This window comes from Corvus hawaiiensis, chromosome 8 (assembly GCF_020740725.1).
Source record: "Corvus hawaiiensis isolate bCorHaw1 chromosome 8, bCorHaw1.pri.cur, whole genome shotgun sequence".
NCBI lineage: Eukaryota > Metazoa > Chordata > Aves > Passeriformes > Corvidae > Corvus > Corvus hawaiiensis.
The window spans coordinates 4,065,409-4,089,145 of NC_063220.1; the positions used below are offsets into that span (position 1 = coordinate 4,065,409).

The following is a 23,737-nucleotide window of genomic DNA, read 5'->3' on the forward strand; positions in this document are numbered from 1 at the left end:
GTAGTTTCCACACTTTTCTGTGGGAAATGGTACAATTTGTTAACAAGCTGCTCCTCTGAGATTGGGAACATTAAGGCCAACCCGTGGGTGCTACAAAGAGCACTGCAAGGCTTCAGCAGGGACAAACTCCTGCTTCCTCAGGGCCAGGTTGGATGGGGCTTGGAGCCACCTGGCCTAGTGGAAAGTGTCCCTGCCCATGGCAAGGGTGGCAACAAGATGATCATTAATGTTCCTTCCAGCCCAGATCATTCTGTGATTCCTTGATTTTTCACTACAGAATGTGATAAAACCCTGAGCAGTCCATTCCAGCTCAAATCTATTTGCATGTGTTAACCACCAGCAGGAAGTAGTGTGCTTATGGACAGTAATATTTCAGGTGGAATTGCACAAAACCTGCCTTAACCATCCCTGCCTTCCCAAAAGCACAGGGCACTGGGCTTGCTGCAGCTCTGGGAACTTTAGCCAGATCAGTTTGCAAGAGCTAAGGTGTATTGAAATTCTTGGAGTCAATTTTGATCTGTCCATAGCAATTTAAAATTCAGCCAATTTCCACTCCAACATGAAGAGTTGAATGAGTTACCAGCAGAGATGCCTCTCATTTCCAGGGGAGGCCAGTGCCTCGACAATGTGGGACAACAACGCTTGGATTTTCTTCTATGACAACAGTACTGAAGGAGAACCTCCCTTCCTAATCCAGGATTTTATCCATGCCTTCCAGCCAAATGCCAAACTTATCATCATGCTGAGGGACCCTGTAGAAAGGTGAGTCAGAAAATTTTCTTGTTATAAATAATATTATTAGTTCTCACTCTGTTGGATGCAAGTAAATATTCACGTGGTGTTGGAGAGCTACTTGGTTGTGGTAAGAGGGGTTTTATTCTGTGTATTTTGGCACAGGTAACCGTGATAATGTTTTAAAGAGAAGCATGTGAGGGTGAATGCCATGAGTGCCATGCCTGAACACCTGAGCTACTCCAAAAAAAAAGAATTTATAGGTTTCCAAATGCAATCAAATGCAATCACATGAGCTAATATGCCTTGGTTTTCAGCAGGGCTCGCTAGATTAGGAGGGCACTGCAGAAGTGGTCAGACCTCAGCAGAAGTGGTCCTGGGAAATGCTTCATTTCATTTAGGGAGAAAAATGTATGTTTTCATGGGGTTTGCAGTTCCAACTGATTAAATAATAATGATTAATAATGATTAAATAGCTCCAGAGTCAGCAAAGGATATAAACATCTTTAAATCTGGAAAGTGCTTGGTGAGACCCTCGTGTAAAGTTTCACTGGGCATTTGTAGCTTGCACAGCCAACAGCTACAGGAGTTCATCCTTGGTGCTCCTGACTTTGTTTGTAGGGAAAGGGCTTGGCTTTTGCCAAGGTATGGGCTGTTTTGAATGGCTGTGGAGAGACAGGAATGTGCAGCTTTCCACTTGCATTTCACTTCTCTCCAGTCTTCCTCCAGATTTCTGGGACATTTCTTTCCACTATGTCCTCTGAGGAAGGATAAAAATGATGAGGGTAATGGGGAGGGTGGACGGGGTGGAGGTAGGGTCCACAAGGATCAGACTGAGGGGATGTGAATTCCTTCTCACTGTAGCTCCATAGGGATATTCAGGGTACCTCTGGCAAGGTCAGTGCCCAAGGGCAGAGCCCCAGAAAAACTCAGGGAAGGAAGGGGATGCAGATGATGGTGGGGGTGCAGACGATGCTGGGATTGCAGATGATGGTGGGGGTGCAGACGATGCTGGGATTGCAGATGATGGTGGGGGTGCAGATGATGGTGGGCACCAGGCTCTGGTGGCTCTGGGAGAAGAGCAGACCTGTGGTGCTTGTGCAGGCAGCCTGTACCCACTGCCCAGCAGCTTCCAGAGCTGGGATGGTGCACCCCTAGGAGCTCCCCTGCTAGCAGGACGTGGCTGTGGTGTGAGCAGGGCTGGGAGATGCTTCCCAGCTCCTGTGTCAGGAAATGCAGCTCTCAACTTCAGTGGCATCTCCTGACCCCAGGAGTTAACAGATGGTAATTTTATGTGAGAGAGCGCCTGAAGTGGCTTCCTCATGTAAATTAGTGACAAACTCCCTGATTGCCTTAACCACCCTCTGTAATGGGGATGTACTCTCTGCCAGCCTTATCAGGGGTGACAGAAAAAGTCAGCTTCATCTCCCTTACTGTGTTTGTGACAAATTGGTTCCTTTTTGTTTACAGTTCCTTACATTCCTGATGGCTCATCTGAGCTGCAGGACCAAAAGCAGAAGGGACAGCTCAGGCATCCACTGGTGATGCCAGGCAGTGGGACAGGTTCCTTGGAGTAGCCAGGAGGGCATGGAGCTGGGACAGGCTCTGATCTAACCTGCACAGGGTCTGGGCTATCCCCAGCAGGGAATATTTGAATGACATAATTTTTGTGATGGCTGTCAACCGGTGCCATTAGTTCATCAGAATGGACAGAGGTTGAAGGGAAGGACTTCAAGCAGCCAGAACAGCTGAAATCCTAATCAGCAAAGGCAGATGTTCCCAGAATTAAAAATACATGGGGGGGGGAAAAAAAAAAAAGAAAGAAAAATGGAAAGAAAATCTCAACTGCCCTGCAGAGGGAGAACTTGTCTTCAAGAATGTCGTTTTTCATAAGATGCCAACAAGCCTTAAAAATGATGCATTTCTTTTGATGTATGGTTAGAAACACTAAGCAGTCATATTAAACCTTTTTAATGACACTTCAACCTGGCCCATGCTGTACCTGATGCCTGCTGGCTGATTTTCCCCAGGAAGAAACCTTTCACCAGTCAGTCCCACCATCCCTGGGACAAGCTGAGTGCTGATATCCACATTTCCTGCAAGCAGGAGATGCTATTGTGTGTCTAATTTAGGTGAACTCAGCAGGCTTGGTCCTTCAGCTGTTCCCTTTCTTCTTTTTTATTAAATGACTGGAGTCTTCATTTGTTTCACATGGGAATTAAAATCCGGTTCTTGCAAAACACTGACATAAATAATGAGTGCAGAGGGGCTATTCCTGTGCTTAAGTGTTTTGCTGGATTAAGGCCTAAACTTTCCAAATGAGGTATTTTTAAGTACCCACAGAAATCTAGGGAAGTTAAAGGATAAATAAAGTAAGTGCAATACAAAAGTACAGAGCAATAAGCAAGACCTAAATAGATTGGTGTTTTTAGGTCATTTCTTAGACACCTGTGGGTTTTTGGAAGAGGCTGAAAAATATGTAGGATTTCTGGAATTTTGTCAAGAGATGGGTACTGTGGAGGCATCAAATCTGTGCTGCAAACACACTTGGGGAAGTGACTCCTCGAGTGATACAAAATCCTGTGGTATTGTTGTGATTCTGGTCATTCTAAGCCTAATTACAAATGGAAGTTAAAATATCATGTTCAGCAGATCCAATATTTATTCCATGTCAGAGTATTTCCTTTGTCTCTTTAAAACATGTTCATCTTGCAAAAGCCCAGTCAAGGTTTCAGGGGTTAATGCTAAAATTCATATTTTCCTTGCCTGTAGGTTTTGGGTTTTTTCACCACATCACCCCCAAAGAGATTTGAATTTACATAAAATTTTAAAAGTAATTTTAAGCAATTGAAAAACTTGTGCTAAAAGTGTGCAATGAGAGGATACTCCTCTGTAACTTAGAGAAACTCCTCCTTCATCTTGAAAAAAAAAAAAATAGAAAATCAACAGGTGGAATGCTGTAAATGGGAAGTTTCTGATGGAAAATCAATATAAGATTGGAGGTGAAGCTTCCTGTAAAAGGAGTGTGAAATCCAGACTCTTTCTTACTCATGATGGTAGCCAGCGTGGTAATCATATAAAAATTACACTTTCTACCCCACCTAAAGTTACAGTTTCTACAATCAGCTTTAAGCTTTAGAGGCAAGGACTGTTCCTGTCCATGGGGCACCAACATCACCTGAGACCGGTTCTATTGCTCACAGAGAACATGAATTTAAAGCCTAAAAATTTGCCTTCAGGAGAAAACATTGGCACCCACAATTTCTAGGGTCAGGTCTCCAGGGATGCTGACCTTGAAAGTGGGAATGCTGTTCAAAATTCCCTGGAGAGGGTTTTGCTGGGAGCTAAAACTCATTAAAATGAATGGAAAAAGTGTCTCTGGGCGGCAGGCTGTGGGTGGGACGCTGTTACACACACATCCCCTTTCCCTGGAGTCCAGTATGGAATTCCAGATTGGAATTGCCAGGTAAATAAATGCTCTTCTATTAAAATGCCCTAGGGTATATCACCATGCCCCTCAGCTGTAGGGAGGAGGAGAAGATCCAGCAAGCAGGAATTGTGCAGCAAGATTGATCTATTTAATTATTTTACAAACTCTCTTATGGACTTTTTCCTTCATAGTCTAATTGGACAAAGGATCAACCACCCCTTGGGGTGATTGGCTAAAATCCTAAAACATCCACTGTCAAAATATTTTTCTACTGTGCTATAAACAAGACTTTTCAAGGCTGCAGGTGTTTGGTTGTTTACATCACTCTGCTACCTCTTCTGTGAGAGAGAAAAGTCTCTCACGGGCTTAGAAAAATAACAAGAAAATCCTTGCTAGCAGCATTTTTGTATCCACACTCTTCCAACCCCCTCAGCCCCTCACTGCCACGTTTTCCCCCGCAGGTTGTACTCTGATTATCTGTACTTCGCCAGCGCCAACAAATCCGCGGAGGATTTCCATGAAAAAGTGGCCGAGTCGCTGCAGCTGTTTGAGGGCTGTGTGCTGGATTACTCCCTGCGAGCCTGTGTCTACAACAACACCCTCAACAACGCCATGCCCGTAGGTATTTCCAGGCACATTTGGTTCCTTGCTGCTCTCACCTGGGGGAAAGGTTGTGAAGACACCAAAATCCTGTGCAAGGAAGCAGCGAGAAATCGAAACGTTGTCCCTTTTCGTTTGTAAAGGGGAGGACATAAATATAAGTGTAAACATGTAAAAGATGGTGTAGGGGCCCACCTGTCTCCTCAGCCTGTTCCCTGATGAATGCCAACAGGAATAACACAGCCTTCCTATTGTGCAAGTGCATGGAGAGTGCATTTAGTGAAGATTGCAATTTAATGTGCATGCTTTTTGCAGATGTCTCCAAAAAGTAGCTCTGGCAAAGATCTTTGCAGTACCAAATTGCCTCAAAATCAGAATAAATTATGTGTTCTTTTGTAAGAAAAGGCTACCAATAGCTAGATAAAACCTTTTTTTCCCCTTTTTTTCCCTTTTTTTTATATTTATATTTTTATTTTTATTTTTATTTTTATTTTTATTTTTATTTTTATTTTTATTTTTATTTTTATTTGTGTGTGCCAGAAAATGATACAAGAAAACACAGAAACTGCTGGCAGGGGAGTGGATAACTATTACAGGCTTAGGATTCCAAAATTCACAATTTTAGCATAGAACTGACTTCAGATTTTGCTTGAGGGCAGAGAATAATATGAATAATATGGAAGAGATTGACTTGAAATATCACATCTGGCCAGTTTGCCAGTCAATCCTCTTTTATTTGCTCAGGCTGTAAAGGATTCAGAGGGAATAGTTCCTTCCTTTGCCTCTGGGGTAAAGTTATTGCCTCATCCAGTGGATAAAATAACAGTACAAGAGTGTATTCCACGGGCTGGAGCCCTGCAGCAGCAGAGCAAACAGGATGCTGCTCTCACTCACCAGGTAGACTGGAGCTGCTGATCCCTGATTGCAGCTGCCAGGACTCCCTCAGACACCAATTGCTGCTGGGCAGCATCACTGAATTTTCCAGCCATCTGCTTGCACAAAAGTATTCCTTCCAGTGTGGCAGAGAAAGGCAGAGAGAGAACCAGAAGGAAAGATTTTCCTCTTACGTTCATCCTCAGGGTGCAGAACCCATCTCCGTTTGTTGTCTTCGGCAGCCCTCTGAAGAAGATGCTTTTGGAAACGAGCAGAGGAGGCCTCTTTCCATAGAGCCACAAGCAGGTGTTTGAATAAAACCCACATGCCAACTGTGCTCCTCAATGGCCCTTTTTAGCTTCTTCTTCAGCCAAGTTGCTAAATCTGTTGTGTTCGTGGTTTGCTGTGTGTTGAAAAAGTGAGGATTGCTGTCCCTGGTGAGCTCATTAGGTTGCTAATTCTGTGACTCTGCCAGGAAAAAAATGGGTTTGCTATTTGTTAATGTATTTCTCAAACCAGAGAGGTGCCCTGGGCATCGTGGCTGCTGCTGGATGCTGATGGTGAAGAAAGGGGTGTTTGGCACTTGGAATCAGTGGAAAGAACATTACCCAGAGAAAGGCACAGTGACCAGGGTGCTCCCAGTTGTGGCCTTCCAGCACCTGAAGGAGTGGACAAGGGAGATGGAGAGACTGTTCACAAGAGCCTGGAGTAAGAAAATAAACATTAAACCACAAGTTTGCCCCAGTGCTGAGTGGAAGGAGGCATTGACTGAGGGCTGGGGTGTTGCCCTGCCAGAATTATCCCATCTTAGCCTGATGTCTTAATCAAATAAGAGGTTCCAAATTCTGGTACAGCACATCCATAAAGAAGCCTGCTAAATATGGAGACTCAAGTTGTAATCAGCCAAAGACACACATCAGAATCACACAGGATAGTAATAATTCAGCAATAATTCAAAATATAGCTTTTTTAGAGGAATTTAGGTAGCCCTGTAGGTCATGGGGCAGTGTCAGAAGTGAAAGAGGCTGTTGTCTGACTTCATTGGCTCTGTGGCAAAGTGAGCTGAAGATGTTAAGTCTCTTTTATGAAAGATGCTTAAAACTTGGGATTCATGTTCCTCTCTTCTGAGCCTGAAGGGATTTAGAAAAATATTTATAAGCATAGTTGGAGGCTGGACTTTTTAAGAACACCAGGCTACACTTTTTATGTTTCAACGTGTTATGTAAAATTGAGGAGGGAAAAAAACCAGAGATTAGGGCAGGAGAGACTGAAAATCTGCCTTCCACCTCTCTAGTCTGACAGTCTGGCTCTGTCATTGTGTACTCAGACAAGGCACCATCAACGCTGCTGCAGCTGAGATCTCAGCCTAATTATTGCAATCAAAGGATGCAGCAAAATGCACCTAAATCTCATACCTGATATCAAGTCTGAATATTTGTCCTGCTCGTGGCAGCATGACCTGGTGCAGCTGATAGTCATGGAATCATTTAGGTTGGAAAAGACCCTTAAGGTCGTTGAGTCCAAGTTTTAATGCAGCGCTGCCAAGCCCAGCCCTAAACCACATCCCCAAGGTGAAATCAAACTGAAATAAGCAGCCCTAGGGACTGGGAATGTGAAAAGACTGAGCATCTTCCCTTGAATGGCTGTTCATCTGGGAGCCAAGAGCCCTCAGCGTCTCCATGAAGGTTGGATCATCCCAAGCACGGAGGAGCTTGGATGTGAGGTGTCTGAGCATCCCTCTACAGATAACTGTGTCTGTGCAATGCTTTTACACACACCTGGGGCTGGTGCAGCGAGTGCACAGCCCAGCCCTTGGTAAAATGACATCTCTCCCCTGTAGAAAAGCCATTTGCAAAGATTTCCTTCGGCTGCTCTGAAAACAAGAGGAAGATACAAAATGTTCACATATTTTCTTTTTGCCATTCTTCAAAAGCACATTTTGGGGATATTTTGCCCAGATGATAGAGGTGAGTGCTGTTTTTCTTACAGCTAGAAGTGTTTTAAGGTGAATTAACTTGGGGGTTTTTGTGCTTACAGGTGAGGTTACAAGTTGGGCTCTACGTTGTGTATCTCCTGGACTGGCTGACAGTTTTTAACAAAGATCAGATACTTGTTCTTCGCCTGGAGGACCATGCATCAAACATGAGGTACACCATGCACATGGTGTTCCAGTTCCTGGATCTGGGTAGGTGCTTGCTGCCTGGTTTAAGCATGCAAAATCATTATATCCTTCTTCTTTTAGGTTGTTTTTACCTTTTTAAGAGACAAAAAGAGAAGCAAAGGAATCTGGCTTGAAGGATGCATTAATCTCGTTGCCTGGAGTCAAGCAAAATTAAATTCTCAAATGCCTGGTGTTAGAAGATCTTAGATTACATAAAGAAAAAAATTCCAGACCGCTCAGAATGCAGGGATTTATCTTCCCATACAGAAGCCAGTCCTGCTTCTGAAGGCACTCAGGGCCTGCTTGCCACAGGCTTCCAGGGATGCAAAGGAACCCCACACAATTTTAGCCCAGAACCTAAATCTGAGCATGATGAAAGGTTGTGCTTGTAGCCAAGGAGAAGGGGGAAATTGTGTTTTTGCTGTGTTGATTGAGACATCTGTTGCTAATCCTCGGAGAAACGCCGGCAGACAAAATGTTGCCCAATGTTGATTTGACAGCAGCAAGAGAATGAAAATGTGGCTGAAAAATTGTCTGTCTGGTCCAAAGATTGGTCTAGATGATGAGAAAGCTTGGATGTAGCAGACTGAACAGATGAAAAGCTTGGCATCTGCTTCCTGAATATGGTTTGTGCTGGAAAACTCTGTAGGTTTTTATCTTGCTGATGCACATTTATTCCCAAAGTGGGGGCATCACTACACCTGTGTCCACTTTGATCCCACTGCCAGCCTCCAAAATAAACAAAACAAGGGCTTACCTGAGTGCTGAGTGAAGCTTGTAGAGTTTCTGTCAGGTATTCGTCAACTCACACTGTGAAATGGAATAGCAGCATAAAATACCTGCAACTCCAAAATGGATGGGAAGTTTTCTTCAATAATTTTTTTTCTGAAAACAGGTCTTTTCCTCTAAGAGTGATTTATGCTGCTTTTTATAGAGCTGATTAATTAAGGGGAGAGGAAAATGTATTATTTCCAAATTTACCAGCAGTGATTTATTTTACTAATCTGAGCCTGCCTTCAATATTCTGAAACAACGTGGCTGCTAACAAAAATCACATTTTTCTCCCCATGGCAAACCTTCTAATTTAGTCATGAATTTTCTTTAGGATGGGCATCTTTTTTTTTAATATTTGAAGATAACATTCTCTTTTCCCACAGGACCTCTGAGTGAGAAACAAGAAGCTCTGATTACCAAAAGTCCTGCATCAAACACCCGAAGACCTGAAGACAGAAGCCTGGGCCCGATGCTGCCAACCACCAAGGCAATTTTAAAAGATTTCTATAGGCCTTTTAATACAAAACTGGCACAAGTTCTTTTTGATGATGCTTTTTTATGGAAGAGGACATAACGTGTACATTTCGTGCCACAACTACAGTGCTTAAAGGAGTTTTTATTTTTTTAAATTCTATTTTTGTGTGTGGATATTGACATTTTTTTTTCCCCCATTCCAAAGAGCAGCCGATGGATGAGCTAAGAGCCTCACCTTCAGTCAGCACGTCTCAACAGCTCTACCACGTTTTCCTTGGGAGAATGGAAAGCATCTTGCTTTAATCAGTTTATTGCAACTTCTTTCACCCCTGCAAAGGAGTGGACAAGAATTAGGACAAAGATGATGTCTTACACTCTTCCACAGGGGTGTTGAAGTTTAACCTTCTCTGAGATGCTGCAACACAGAGTTAGCACCAGTTTCCTACAATTACACTTATAATCTCATTTTCAGTATATGTTATTCACTCATTTTCTTTTCAAACAATCAATGTCATTTAGTCATTAAAATTTTTAATTGAATTCAACCTAAAATTCTGTTTCTTTTTGTCAGCCTATTTACAAATGGTCTCCACTAACACTAAGTGTGTTTCCTTAAATCTGAAAGAAAGATAAAGTGCATTCACACAAATTTCCAAATCTAATTTATATCTTCAAGATAAATGGACTTTCCTAGCCACAGTTCTTGTAAAAGAAAATTTTATAATCCAGGTAAGAATGGATAGCTGAGATCCAAACAGGCTGATTTGGTGTTTAGCATAACAAATTCATTTTGTTCATGTAAGTATGAATATGTATCATTTATTCATGTCACTCACACATTTTCCCAGTGAGAATGGGCTTTATTAAAAGTCCATTCCTGGACATGGAGAGCTTTTATGGATACTTCTGCTAAATTCTACAGGATTTCTCTTCTCCATTGTGAAGGAATATGCATTTTAAAAGCCATATGAAATTTTGTTATTAAAATCATAAATGGGCAGGAAGCTCAGTACCTTACAGAATAGATGTGTTACCTAAGGAATTAGGTGTATGTTATGTGTTTCGCTCTTCAGGAAAAACATCTACATCTGATTAAAGAGGTCGAGATAGGCAGACTTGAGTAAAAAAAAAATAAAAATTGAAAGCTATGGAGAAACTTTGAGATACCTGAAAGTTTTTGTTTGACTAAAATGGTCGGATTTCTATATAGATGTGCAGCAGTTCAATCTTTGATTTCAAACACACCTGGTTAGGTCACCGTCAGCTATAATTTGGAGCTTTTCTGCAGGTGGAAGTCCCACCTAAGTGAGGGATTTTTTAAGAGACAAATATAAATGCTGCCTATTGATCATTTCCTCCCCGAATGTGTGTTGAGTGAGTCAAATGAAGCTCCTGTTCAGCTGACAGCTATCCAAACCCCAGAGAATCCTCTCTGATTAGCTTCATGTGTCCTTTCAACCTTGATGCTGGACCCCACAATGCAGCTTTATTGATGGACTCACGAGTACACTTACAAATATTAAAAGTAACTTCTCCCTATTCCCTTCCACGGGGACGTATTATTCACTTCATGTGTCTCTAAGCTGAGAATTAATGCTGAAAACTTGATGAATCCTGAACATTTCAAATGGGAATATGATTGGTAACATGTGAGATATTTTGCAACAGAAGACCATTTCTAGGTTCTCTGTGAACTGGTAATGTGCTGCTTGAAAAAGGATTCAGTCTGGGGTTTGAAAAGCTTAATATAAATAACTTACTGAAGTATTCTCAACAACCAGAACAGATTAGTTCTAGTTCAGAAATGCTCACAGTCCAAAAATGGTTGGAGAGCTGAGAACGGACTATTTTAGCAGTACAAATAAAAAGTGTCATGGGACCATGAAACAGAAAATCAGAATGAATTTTCCACCATTTGCAGATGTAAAAAATTTCATCAACAACTTATTTACACCAAAAATTTCACCCAGATGTGCTTTGATTTGGAATCAACACTGTGTGGTCAGGATAACTCTACACAGATGTTTCCTAACCTGGCCTGCCACGGTCAGATATTTCCATTTAGTTGTCAGCTACAGCCATGATCTAATGATATTATTTTACCAGCCCTAAGAGCTAATTAATACATCTGTCCTTATCATTAACTTGAGCACTGAACAGCTCAGGCACTCTTGTTTGTGCCTGGGGTACTTCTGAAAGTGAAGTCTTCAACGAGGCTGCTTTTATGTCTCCAAAAGAGGATCTCCTGATTTTATCACATTGCAAACTTATGTTGTTGGGTTGTGGCATGACTAGGAATCAAACAGCAGCAAATATTTGTCGAGAAGGTGTTTTGGAGGTAAGGATATCACTCTCTAGGTTCAGGCTGGAAAAATAAAATTGATCTGGTGACTCTGAATGAAATAAAACAGCGTTTTCTCAAGTGATGTTGCAGTGCTGGGTGTCAGAGCCCCTCTTCTTCAGCCACAGCCGTTCTGTGGCTTCACAGCAAATCTCTACCCAGGACAAGGCTCACCCAAGTTCCAGTTCCCCTTACCTTTCTGCTGACAATTCTAGCTGTGAAAAAATTCAATTTTATTGTTATTAGTCACTGTAGCACTGAGGTGAACTACACCCACAAAAGGGCAATGTGCCAAGAAGTTGGAATTCATATCAAGACAATATGTTTCAATTTTTTGTGTTTTGTGCCAAGGCATAGCAGCAGCTCCTTGCAAAGACCTCAGAAAATCCATGTCTCATACTGTGCTTCTGCTCTTATCTCTGCTGAGCAAAACTAATCAGACAAAGATGCAGCTTTCCTGAGAGCAAAGGCACTGAGGAAAGGGCTCTTTCCAAATGTTCTTGCTGCTACTGCAGAAGAATGTGAAATGTGTTTTCTGTAAGACCTTGAGTGTTTGGGCCAAGCATCTTGGCTGTCTGGAAGAAGTACAATGAAAACAAAGGATCTCCTGCGAAGGAAAACAGGCAGTGGTTGACATGGAAAACGGTGTGTTGTTATCTGTTCAGTCCAGGCCCCAGGCCCTGGGCCTCAGCCTAGCAAGCTGAGGATAAATGGTGAAGTTGTTGCAGTTCTGAATGTATCTTTCTGCCAAGAAATTAATCCATTTTCCAACTGAGCCAAATGCTCTTTTGTTAAACACAAGGCACAACAGTGTCATAAAAAGTCATTCCTGCTTGATCCCCCTCGCACAGTTGAGGGGAAATTTGATAGGACCAGAGGGGACAGCCTCAATTTGCATCAGGGGAGGTTCAGGTTGGATATCAGGAAAAAATTCTTCACTGAAAGGGTTGTCAAGCATGGAACAGGCTGTCCCGGGCAGTGAAGCCACCATCTCTGGAGGGACTTAAAAGACCTGTGGATGTGGAGCTTAGGGACATGGGTTAGTGGTGGCCTTGGCAGTGCTGTGGGATGATCTGAGATCTCAGAGGTGTTTTCCAACCTCAACAATTCTATGGTTCACGCTCATGGTTCCATGAGCAGATCGTTCCCGACAGGAATTCTTGTCTTGCATTACCATCTTGTGGCCAACCCCGGCAGTGCTCTGTGCCATGCACTCATGTTTGTCCTTTGAAAAAATAAGAGGCAGGTGCAGAAAGACGAAACAATTTCCACTTCTTCTCAGATGCTCACAGGAATAAAATTTCCGGTGCAGCTCAGGAGCTGGGGAGCGTGTGGAGAAGTGCTGGCTTGGCACAGCCTCAGCATCAGGGAATCACGGAGTCATTTTAGGTTAGGAAAGACCTCTGAGATCGAGTCAGAGATCTCAGCACTGCCAAGGCCACCACTAACCCACGACCCAAAGTGGCACATGGACACAGCTTTTAAATCCCTCCAGGGATGGGGACTCCACCACTGCCCTGGGCAGCTGTGCCAGGGCTGGACAGCCCTTTCCATGAAGAATTTTTCCTTAATATCCAATCTAAACCTCCCCTGTTGTAATTTGAGACATTTCCCTCTCGTCCTGTCCATTGTTAGCTGGGAGAAGAGACTGACCCCCACCTCATCCAGGGAAAGATGTCACCAGCAGCTGAGGCTGGGAGCGGTTCACTCTGCTGATTCCATCCGTGTCCTGCTGGGGACAGATGCTTTTAAGTCGCAGCTCCTGTGAAAACTCTGCCCAGCCTCCATCAATAGAAAGACCCTCAAAATGATTGCCAGCATAGCAGGGGCTTAATGGGCTGCCAGGCTGGAAGCTGCCATTAAAATTCGAGGCCTGCTGTGCATATATTGTCACAATTAGCAGAAAATAAGGTCTGAAAGAGACACAAGTAGTAATCACTTCATCACAGTTCAGAGCAAAGGCACTTTCCCTCACCCTCATCATTTCTGAACATCCCTTTGCTGGGTGAAAAACTTCCCCTTCCAGCAGGTGTGGATGTGATGGTGCCTCAGCTGGGCTGGACAGGCATGGAAGATCTACTGAAAAAATGCTGCAAATACAACTCAAGAGATTTCAAATTGCTGTTGAGTCACTGAAGAAACAGTTGCTGTGTGACACTGCACTAAAGGGCAGCGCTAGCACTGCAAGGCAACTGCACAGGACACCTTCCTCGAGGAAAACAGGGCAGATTTCCAATTCTTTCCTCAGTCTGGGTTTGTCTCATACACTTAGAAAATTATTTCTTCCTCTTCTAATGAATGGGAATGAAGAGAGGGAAGGGTTCTGCTGGTACTCAGAGCTTTGCAGTAGATGAACAGCTCCAGAGCAGCTCCCAAAACTTCATTTAATTTAGGCTACAGAGGCTTAAGCCACAGGTGACTTGCAAATAACTTGGGGCTCAGCTTTTGATGAAGCTAAACCCAGTACATCCTGATTGTTGAACACATTGTGTGTCTCAGACACCAAAGACTTGGGGCTGCTGCTGCTGCTGCACTGTCTGGGTGGTTAATTGGGTCTACACACGTTATTTCCTCCTCTAGGATGTTGAAACTTCTGTCCATCAATACAAGCTGGGCACTCCTACAGGGCAAGGAGGCAAAGATATGGTAAAACAGCTGCAGAAAGGGATGGAGAAAGGGGGAAAATAAGAAAGAAATCCTGTAGCTGAGTCTAGTGAAGTCCTGGAACGCTGAGAACAAATTGATGACACAAAATTGCATGGAAGAAAGTAAAGCCAAGCAAGGGAGCCAAAACCCCCAGGAGAAATAAGACAAATAAGCAGAAAGGGATGTCTGGCTGTAAGATGAAAAGGTGGATTTTTTTAACCATATGAAAAGGCTTAGGAAAGCAAAATATTCCTATCACCTGGGAAAGGATGGTGGCTTGACTGGAAAGGCATCAGCTGAGCCCACTGCAGGCTTTGCTTTTGTTGTTTGTTGCACTGAGAGGTCTAAATTCAGCATCAGGGATGGGATCCATAGAAATATGGGTTACTCACCTCCTCTGCCTGGCTTGTACAAGACTTGAATGCTTCATTGAAACTTGGGAAGGAGCAAACCTGTGGAAGGGAATAGAACAATTATTGAGAGGAAGGTCTGAAAAAAGAACAAGAGGTGCTTGACTGGATTAAGAGTCTGAAAAGGAGGCTAAAAGCTGCATTTCTGGCTAAAAAAGAGGAAAGGATTGGCATTAGAGATTTCTCAGGTATCTCTGTCCCTGAGTGCAGGCTTATAGATGAGAGGATCCATAAAAGGGCAGGATGTATAACAGGTGGCAAAAATATGCCTTTCATTTTGGGCTGTTTAGGGGAAAACTCGTTGATTTTAGGTGCTGGGGTGTGCTGCTGCCGACAGAGGCAACGTGGGGAGCAGAGAGGTGGGGTACAGCACTTTGCCACCCCAGCCCTCCAGCTGCATCTCTGAGGGGTCACCAGGCAATCTTTTATTTTCCTCTGGTGTAGGAGCAGCAAGAAATAAGCATGGCTGGGCCGGCAGCACGCCACGAGAGGGCAGGGCATAGCTGGAAATTCAGCTGCAGCTGGAAATCCAGTGCCACAGCCAGACCCAGCTCCCGGTCCTGCAGCGCAGCTGCAGCAAAGGACACCTGGAAGGTGGAAAAGGGGGGAAAAGGAGGGATGTGTCTGATAGTGAATGTCTGGTGGGCAAAAAACCCAGAGATTTCACCAGAATTGCACCAAGCGGTGGAGAGAAATAGGTTCTCATGCTATGGAGCATAAACACACACAATATAACAGAACACAATATAACTCATCTGTAACTCAAGACAACTCATGCAAAACATAACACAAACAGCACTGGGAGAGTACAATTTACACACAGTATAGAATCATGGAATTGATTATGTTGGAAAAGACCTTTAAGGTCATCAAATCCACCCTCATGGCATTGATGTTCCTCACACAGAGCCATTGGCATCATGATCCCACTCTCTCTCCTGCATGAACTGACCAGGACTGGGAGAACTTTGCTCTGCTCCATGCTGCTGAACACAAATCCCTTCTCAAACCTCAATGCAATTTTGAAAGTGCCAAATAAAAATCCCATTTCCTTGCTGTGACTGGCAAATGTAAGCCCAGCTTCTCTGAGATTATCATTTCAGTGCAATATTTTATTGTCCTGTATCAGGATGTATCAGGAAACGGACACACGAACAATTCATCCCCACTGAAAATTCCTCCTGTGACAGTGGCACACTCAGCAGTCAGCTCAGTATTCATGGAATCATTAACAGCATTTGCTAAGTGCTCTGGTGCCTCACGGTGGTATTACCAAACCAAGCACTGCTGAAGCATTGCTTTGCTTCAGTAGTACTATTAACGCATGAAAAAAGTTTCTTGGACTGAAAAAAATTTAAATAACACCTACCAAACTGGCAAATATGAGTCAGTCCTTGACAGTGCTGTGTCACACAGTCCAGAGTGAATCCTGGAACACTTGTTCCCAATCCAAGTGAGCAGGATGCCTGGCCTATTGCAATGGTTAATATGTGCCTTCCTGAAACTGGATTTAAAAATATTTCACTTCAGCAGGCAGTGCTGGAGAGCAGTTCTGATATTCTAACCATGCCTGAGCTTTTGTGCTGCTGTGTTTGAGAACTGAATTCATACATTTACATTGGGCTGCTTCTCAGTAGTTTCCTTTCCTTCTATCTGTGCCACAGCAGTGAATATTACTTAATGAACATCCCAGGAGGTCTAGCTTGCTGTGGAATTACAGACAGCAGGGGGGGTGGGGGGTGAAGGCAGCGCAGCAGGAGCTAAGGCAGGTGTTTGAAAGAGAACAATTCAGCAAACAATCAAACCACTGAGTTTCTGAAGCCAGGAGGTTCGAAGCACTTGGGCTAGCAAAGGTATATGGTGTGAGCATGGTAAAACCTCACGAGGCAGAAGCTGTAGGTGTCCAGCACTGCAGGAGGCAGGGTTTGCTGAAGTTAGCTGCTGCCAGAGCCAGGAAATTGGGAATTTTAACACTTAAGTTGAGGAACTGACATGCTGGAGAACTGGAGAACTCAGGACAGAGAGGGATGGAAGGCTCCAAGTGCAGCCCTGGTGAGGGTAACTGATTCATTTTAGAGAAACTGAGGCTTGTGCCAGAGTGGTTTGGTACTCCAGCTGCAAAGAGAACCAGCTACCACAAGATGTTTGCTCACTGTTCACTGCTGTCTTGGCAGGTATGTCAGACTTTTTATACTGTAAGTATTTAAAATTTGAAGGGCCTTCACCTGTGGGTGTTTAAAAATCTGTTATTGCTCTAAGGACTACTTTTTAAAGATTTTTTTCTGTGTCTTCTGTATTTTCTTTACTTCCAAGAATGCTGCATCAAGGATTTTCCCACAGACAATAATACACCCAGCTCATGGCTGTAGTCACCAAACCTGAGGGAAAGGAAGATAATTTTGCAGCTATCCCCCGCTTCCTTGGGATTCAGAAGGTGTTAAGGACCTTGCCATCCGAGATCCTCCTCAAACCTCAAGGAAGCCTCTAACAAGACAGCCCTGGGCTCACCTTGCCTTCCCCTCAAGGCTGGCAAACCAGCAATGCTGGCTTGGCTTTATGCCTAAGCTGATATTTCCCTGGGAGTAAAATATCACCAAAAGTCCCTTGTCTCATAAGATAGCCTGGGGGGGGAAAAAAAAAAAAAAAGAAAAGGTAACTTAGGCCACCCATCCTACCCACACGCAGCTCCTGGTGAGAAGACTGAAGGACAGTGGAGAGGATTTGGTCAGGTTTGCATCCAGGCATGGGGAGAAATTCCTCTGCTGCAAGGAGCCAGCCCAGTGTTTGCCTTCTGGTTGCTTTAAAAGGACAAGGCAAAAAGGGATATGAGGAATGTAACTGATTAGAATAAGTAGCTTGAACAATATCCTGAGATTGTTTTGATACACGGAGCTGTTCACAAAGCTTTGCGAGGGTAGCCAAAAACTGGGTGTCATTAAGTCCAAGAACCAAGAAAATATTGATTTTTTTTTTTTAAATATAAAATTATTTTACATACTTTGAAACATGCACATTGTTATTTAGCCCCATTCAGGCCTGGGTTTCTTAACATATTTATCCTGCTTTTCCCCAGAGCAACCAATTTCCACACACATGCTGCAGATTTTCTGCTCTGCCATTCAAACAACTTCCCAGAATAAGCTGGGCTGGTTCCTGGTTGTCTTTGAAGCATTTCCACACCAGCCCAGTTTTAATGAGCAGATGCAACACAAAGGGCTCATGTTTGCAGGTTAGGTCGATGCAAACACTTGCATAATGCCAAAGCTTTTCTACGGAATCACAGAATCCCAAAGTGGAGGGGACCTCAAAAACCATTAAGTTCCAACCCCCCACCACAGTCAGAGACACTGCCCATGTAACATATGCACTCTAACACGTCAGGAAGGATATTGAAGTATAAGTTTTATTTTTTTTTCCCCCTGAACTACAATTTTTCAAAGTTACTCCATGTTAAGGATAAGGAAAATGCACACATTGAGATGCAAAGCCCTGTGAATATTATTCAAGAATAGCACCTCTAGCTGAGTCACTACAGGAAATGTAGATGCCCAAAATGTACATGTAGTGCTGTTCATTGCAGTTTAGAAATAATTTTACATGTTTAAAGTCAATTTGAATATGACTGTAAGGGGCAGCAGCACCTATTCCCAGCATCTACCATCTTATTTTTATATTTTATTAAATATATTTGGGAAAATAATTGCTTTCCCTTGTTCCAGCATGAAAATGAAATGAAACTCACCCTTGCAGAGCAGAGCTGAAGCCTGAATGTCACAAGTCCCAAGAGATGGTGCCACCACATTCCTATAAGCAGGGACACCCCTCCTGCAGACAAACCCAGCTGTGCACTGCAGGGAACATGGGATGGCTGCACAGGGACAGCAGGAGAGGGTGGGACAACGCCAAAGTCACCCGTGGAGAGAACAACACAAGTTCTATGAAGCACTGGGCCTCCTCTGGGTGTTTCTTTTGGTGAAAAGACACTTCTTTCTTCTCCACCGACGTGTGAGGGTGGGATGCACAAACCCTGCCTTGCAGGAGCAGCCAGCCCCAGCTGTGGGAGGCTTTTCTTCAGTGCTTGTTCCACCCAGGGCAGGTCACAGCTCAGCAGGTCCTGGGCAAACAGATGTGCATCCAACACACCTGCTGGGAGCCAGCTGGCAGCTGGAAAGGACCTTGGCTGCTGCTGGAGGGGTATTTCTCACACCAGGAATTTGTTCTTACCAGCAAATCCAAACTCCAAGCGTGGGCTGCTGTCTTGGCTGTGTGAGTTGAAGGGCTGGAGTGGCCCAGTTTCAGTAAAAGAGGCACTTTCAGGTGAAATGTTCAATCTTCTCACCCCTGGAAGAAAATGCCTCATCAAAATTTCATATGGCCTTGGGATCTTGGTGTTTCATCTACAAGGCCTTTTCAGATGCATAAATAAGAAAAGACTGCAATATCACAAATTGCTTGTCTGGGGGAAAAAAAAAGAAAAGTAGATTAAAAAAGAAAAATTCAAGAATTTACTTTAAATTTATGGACATTTATAGACACAGCAATACTGCTGCTCTTGCAGGAAACAAAAGTAACTGGGAATTTCCTAGATCATTCATTCTTTTTTCCTGGGGTACTTCTTAACAGGACCTTTGAGTTGAGGTCCTGAATGTGTTCTGGGATAAGTGGTGCAGGCTGTAGGGGATAGATCACCTCAGATGGGTTTTTAGGTACCCTTCAGAACTGAGCATCCATTTATATGGCAGCCTTGGGATATGGCAACCTATGGGATGTGAGTAGATGACCCCAAGCAGTCTTTTCCAGTTTCTTATTAAAGAAAATTAGTGAAAGAAATGTTTGCTGTTCTAGGGCTCTTTTATAATTCCCATAAAGACACTCTCATATAATACAGAGAAAATTGTAAAAGACCATAATAATGTTAAAGAAGGTTTGATCTCTCTGTACTCATCATTCACCTCCCTAGTGAAAATAACAGGTTTTTCCTTTGCAAGAAAAAGAAAACAAAAGTTACTGTTTGTGGTGAGGGTTTTTCAGTCTAGATATAAAGTCCAGTTACACAATGCCCCATCCCTGGAGGTGTCCAAGGCCAGGTTGAATGGGACCCTGAGCACCTGATCCAGTGGGTGGTTTCCCTGTCCATGGCAGAGGGATTAGAACAAGATAAGCTTTAATGTCCCTGACAACCCAAACCATTCTGTGATTCCATAAATAAGTCATTTTCCAAAATTACAAAATGTGTTTCAAGCCTTTAAGGAAAGAATAAGAAATCTTTGGGCTGCTATTACTAAAGTACTTTAGGGTCTTCCACACTGCTTTGATTCCTACGTGTGCTTTTCCACCCTTCCCAAATATCCTTGAAACAAGTCAGTTTCCTCCATTGCTCAGGGCCCTGCAGTGCTGCTTGTTGGGCTAACACAAAGTGGGAGAGAGGCATTACCAACTACAAGGTTGTTACCCCACCCCAGAAGCCAAGAATAACCCAGGTTTCTATTAATAGAGCCCTCGGGGCAGATTAGAGTGAAATGACACTGAACGATATTTGTAGAATTACACATGGAGGGGTCACTGGAGAAAAATTCGGTTGCCCAGGAAAACATGTATGGAGCTGTTTTGGTTGTTGTTATCCATAGGACTATGACAATATAAAAGCACAAAAATATCACTTGAGAAAATGTAGAAGAAAGAGAAGGAAAGGGTAAGAGTAGAAAGATCTCACCCCCTCTAAGCCTTGCAATGAGACTTGGTTGTTGTAGTTTAGACATCTTGGTCAAAGCAATAGTTGCAGTCTGGATCCATCAGGAGGAGGGGAGAAATCCCAAAGAAGCAGTGAGCAGAAAGCCCCAGGCCCCTCTATTGGGTTTATATCACTCAGGTGCATGGGGGAACTCCCAGGTACCTCCCCTGGGGCAGGGAGCTTCAACTGGATGATGTCATGTTGAGGATCATGGACACCTGGATGATGGAATGTTGTGGATCAGACATTTCAGGAGTCTTTGACACCTTGTAAGGTGATACAGCTGATATAATATCAGTGCAGTTGAGCCAGTTATGGCACATCATCGCCCATCAGCAGAGGGGAACACCTTCAGGCCACGTGTGGACTTACCACAGCTGAGTTCACTTGATAAGGACAAAGAATCACTTCCTGCCTCCCAAGGTTTGCCTCTTTCCTCATCTCACTCATCACCAGCTGTAGCCTGGGGTGGGCTGTGCTCTGCACCATTCTACAAAGGATGGGATTCAGCCAAAACATCTGTAGGACATTTGTTCTGTACAGGTACCGATAAATGTCTGTTTTACTGAGCACTCCTGCACAAGGCTCTTCATTCTTGGACCATGGTGTGTCTACAAGACAAAAGAAAATCTCTAAAAACCATTTGGTCACAAGAGAAATTCTATACTCTCAGATCATTCAGGCTTAATTAAATGAAAAAGAAAATTCTATAAAACATGAGCTGCTGCTAATGCCATATATTGAAAAATGCAAAGTTCACACCCATGAAATGTGAGATTAAAATAAAACATTAGCGCTTTTTCCGAAACTTGCATTTTCCTGTTTCCCACTTCATGTTCATGTTTGCCTTCCCAGCCACCTAACCTAGAAATGAACCTCTTTTTAAAAGAAAGTTGAGACTCTTACACATTAAATAAGTTCAACTGACGGAGCTCTAAAGAAAGTATTCATTACCAGGTGAGTTGAAATAAAATCTCCAGTGTCTGGCACAGTGTGTGCAGGGTGGTTCTCTGGGCTGGCTCCTGGGAGTGCTGGGTGTTTCTCCTGGTGCCTGGCTGATCTCCAGCCCTCTGCCAGGTCAAGGCAAACATTGGAAGCCTAGGCAGTGAACAAACTCCATCGACTGGCCTCATTATTGACCTCATTATTGCCTCATTATTTGCCTCATTATTGCTGCAGGTGAGTTGGTTACTCAGGTAGAGTTCCTTGAAAGCCAAGCACTTGCATTCATCTATTTTCACAAGATTCTGCTCACACTTTGACCCTAAACCATCACATTTCTGTGCTTTTACCATGACAAACACTGTACAAATAAAAATGCATTTTCTGTTCTAACACCTGAGACTCTCAGGAAATACCAAATCTGTGCTGAACTAAAGGAGGAGGAAGTGCCAGCACAGGAAAATAGAGCAGGCCTTGAATCAATTAGCACCACATGGTTTTATTTAATGCATTTATTATGGTTTCTACTCAAAAGCCAGCCCTTGCCCTGTTACATAAAGCTATCATTTCCTGGATGGCAGGACTGGAATTGCCTTTATAAAATATGATATTATTTTGGTTCATTATTCCAAGAAAATTTTCTCTTTACTTTTGCTAAGCTCAACAAAGCAGAATGAGGCTGATTCTGATAGTTTGGAAGGAAACAGGTAAGAATTTTGTAGAATAGCGATTGTATGGGTGAAGTGAAATGTATAGAGAGATGCTGTCACCGTTCCAGGTGCCATCATGTGAGTTGGACACCATTCAGAGAGAAAGTGGGACAAATACACAAATAAGTGACTTTACAGGTCCCCAGGGAGCAGCACTGGCCAGGGGTCTTAAATCCGTTAAACCCCAATCCTTAACTTTCATCATTGCTCCCTGCTGTCACAGGCTCATTCCCAGTCCCTCAAGCAGCCTCCTGAAGGGTGGTGGAGCTGGTGAGGGACGTGCTGAGAGTCTGGGAGGGAAATCCTGAATTATCTGTGTTGACACTGATGAGCTGATATCAATGTACAGCCACAGATTTGTGTCAGCTGGAGATCCAGGCTTGGGGATATTCCCATACCCTAAGGAAATAATACAGCTCGTTGTGTTTCTGCCCTTCTCTTCTTATTTCCTCCAACTTCTCCTTGTTTATCCCAACCTTTTAACACTAATTCCCATAATCAATTATATTACACTTATTTTGGGCTTTGTACTGGTACATATAATTTCAGAATATACATTTCCATGTGTTTTCTATATAAAATGCCATACATTTTTCTAAAACATGGCTTACATGAAGATTAAAAGGAATAAAGTCAAATGTCTGGTTAGAAGTTTCAAAGTTTGATTTAAAAATTAAAGCAAGAGCATACACATTAAAAAAAAAAGGAAGAAATCAACATTTCAACACATCCTCCTGAAATCTACTGTCTCCTTGCTCTGGTTCTTGGTTGAACTGGCAAAACCCTCTACAAAATGATCTGTGGATCTACTCCTATTGCAGAGCTGATGTTTTACAGCTGGAAACAAGCACAGAAGCAGAAGTTTGTGTTGCTGTTGAATATAGGACCAGTTTCACTGATTTCCAAGGTGTTGCCTGAGTATTATGTGACTGATCCAATTTTTTTTAGAAAAAAAATAGAATTAAGATCTAAAATCTGAACTGAAATCTCTAATGAAAACACTTTAAGGCCTGACCCCACTCTGCCTCATGCTTGACAGAGCTACAGACTGAGACCTTATTACTGAGAAATTGTTTATTTAAATCACCACAAAATCCCAAATAACTGCAAATAAAGTACCTGAAGTTTTCAACTGTTCAGAACCAGAGCTACAACCACAATGGCCTGAGTTTAGAGTACATGGTTTCACTCTAAGTTAGTTAAATAGCACATGAGTTAGTTAAACAGAGCAGTGGGGTTTTGAGGATATTGTCTTTGGGAATTCCTGCAGTAGTTACTGTGGAACAGCACATAACACAATCACAGCCTTCCCAGTGTTAATTGTTCTAAAAAGCAGGATAAAGATTATACTCCTGACACACAGCCAACTCGAAAATTACCCTCTTATTAGAGCTCCAACCCAGGAAAAAAACCTGTGACTCAGGACTCATTAGAGCATTAAGAAATATAGTAGGATCTTTTAAACTTTTTATTGCCTCTTTCCTCCAGGGATAACAATAATAGGACTAATGACAACACAGGTTCTACCATTTTTAAAACTGAATTTGTTTCCTTGGTTGCGACATAATGACTTTGCTTAGCCTGCCTGAACTCAACATGGCACTTTTTAATGAGCATTTTTATTAGTGTTTAAGGTTAATCATCTTAATTTTTTTTTCAGGAATCAAAAAATTGGACTAATTTTACTTCTTTTTGATGAAAATCCAGATGAAATCAACGGAACACGTGTCACTGACTGCAGCACTGTAACACCACAGCTGGGTCACACCATGGGCTTGTTCTCCACAGGCAGCAGCATCTTCTGCTGGGCACCTCAGTGACTGCAGGGGTCAAACTGAGGAAGGTTTTGGTTCTTTTTTTAGGGCAACCAACCAGGATCAGGATTCAAACCTGTACAGATTGAGGAATGCCAC

General features: G+C 43.0%; 1 protein-coding gene across 6 annotated transcripts in view; it reads left to right on the top strand.

Moving 5' to 3' along the window:
- Window positions 1-9,589, top strand: part of CHST15 (carbohydrate sulfotransferase 15) — a 44,825-nt gene extending 35,236 nt beyond the window's left edge. For all 6 annotated transcript variants that reach the window (XM_048311615.1, XM_048311610.1, XM_048311609.1 and 3 more), the window contains 4 exons: window positions 606-762; window positions 4,624-4,780; window positions 7,673-7,820; window positions 8,954-9,589. In XM_048311615.1, coding sequence (XP_048167572.1) covers window positions 606-762; window positions 4,624-4,780; window positions 7,673-7,820; window positions 8,954-9,144 — 653 coding nt within the window. In that variant the 3' untranslated portion in view covers window positions 9,145-9,589. The remainder of the gene's footprint in view (window positions 1-605; window positions 763-4,623; window positions 4,781-7,672; window positions 7,821-8,953) is intronic.
- The last annotated feature ends 14,148 nt before the right edge of the window (window positions 9,590-23,737 follow it).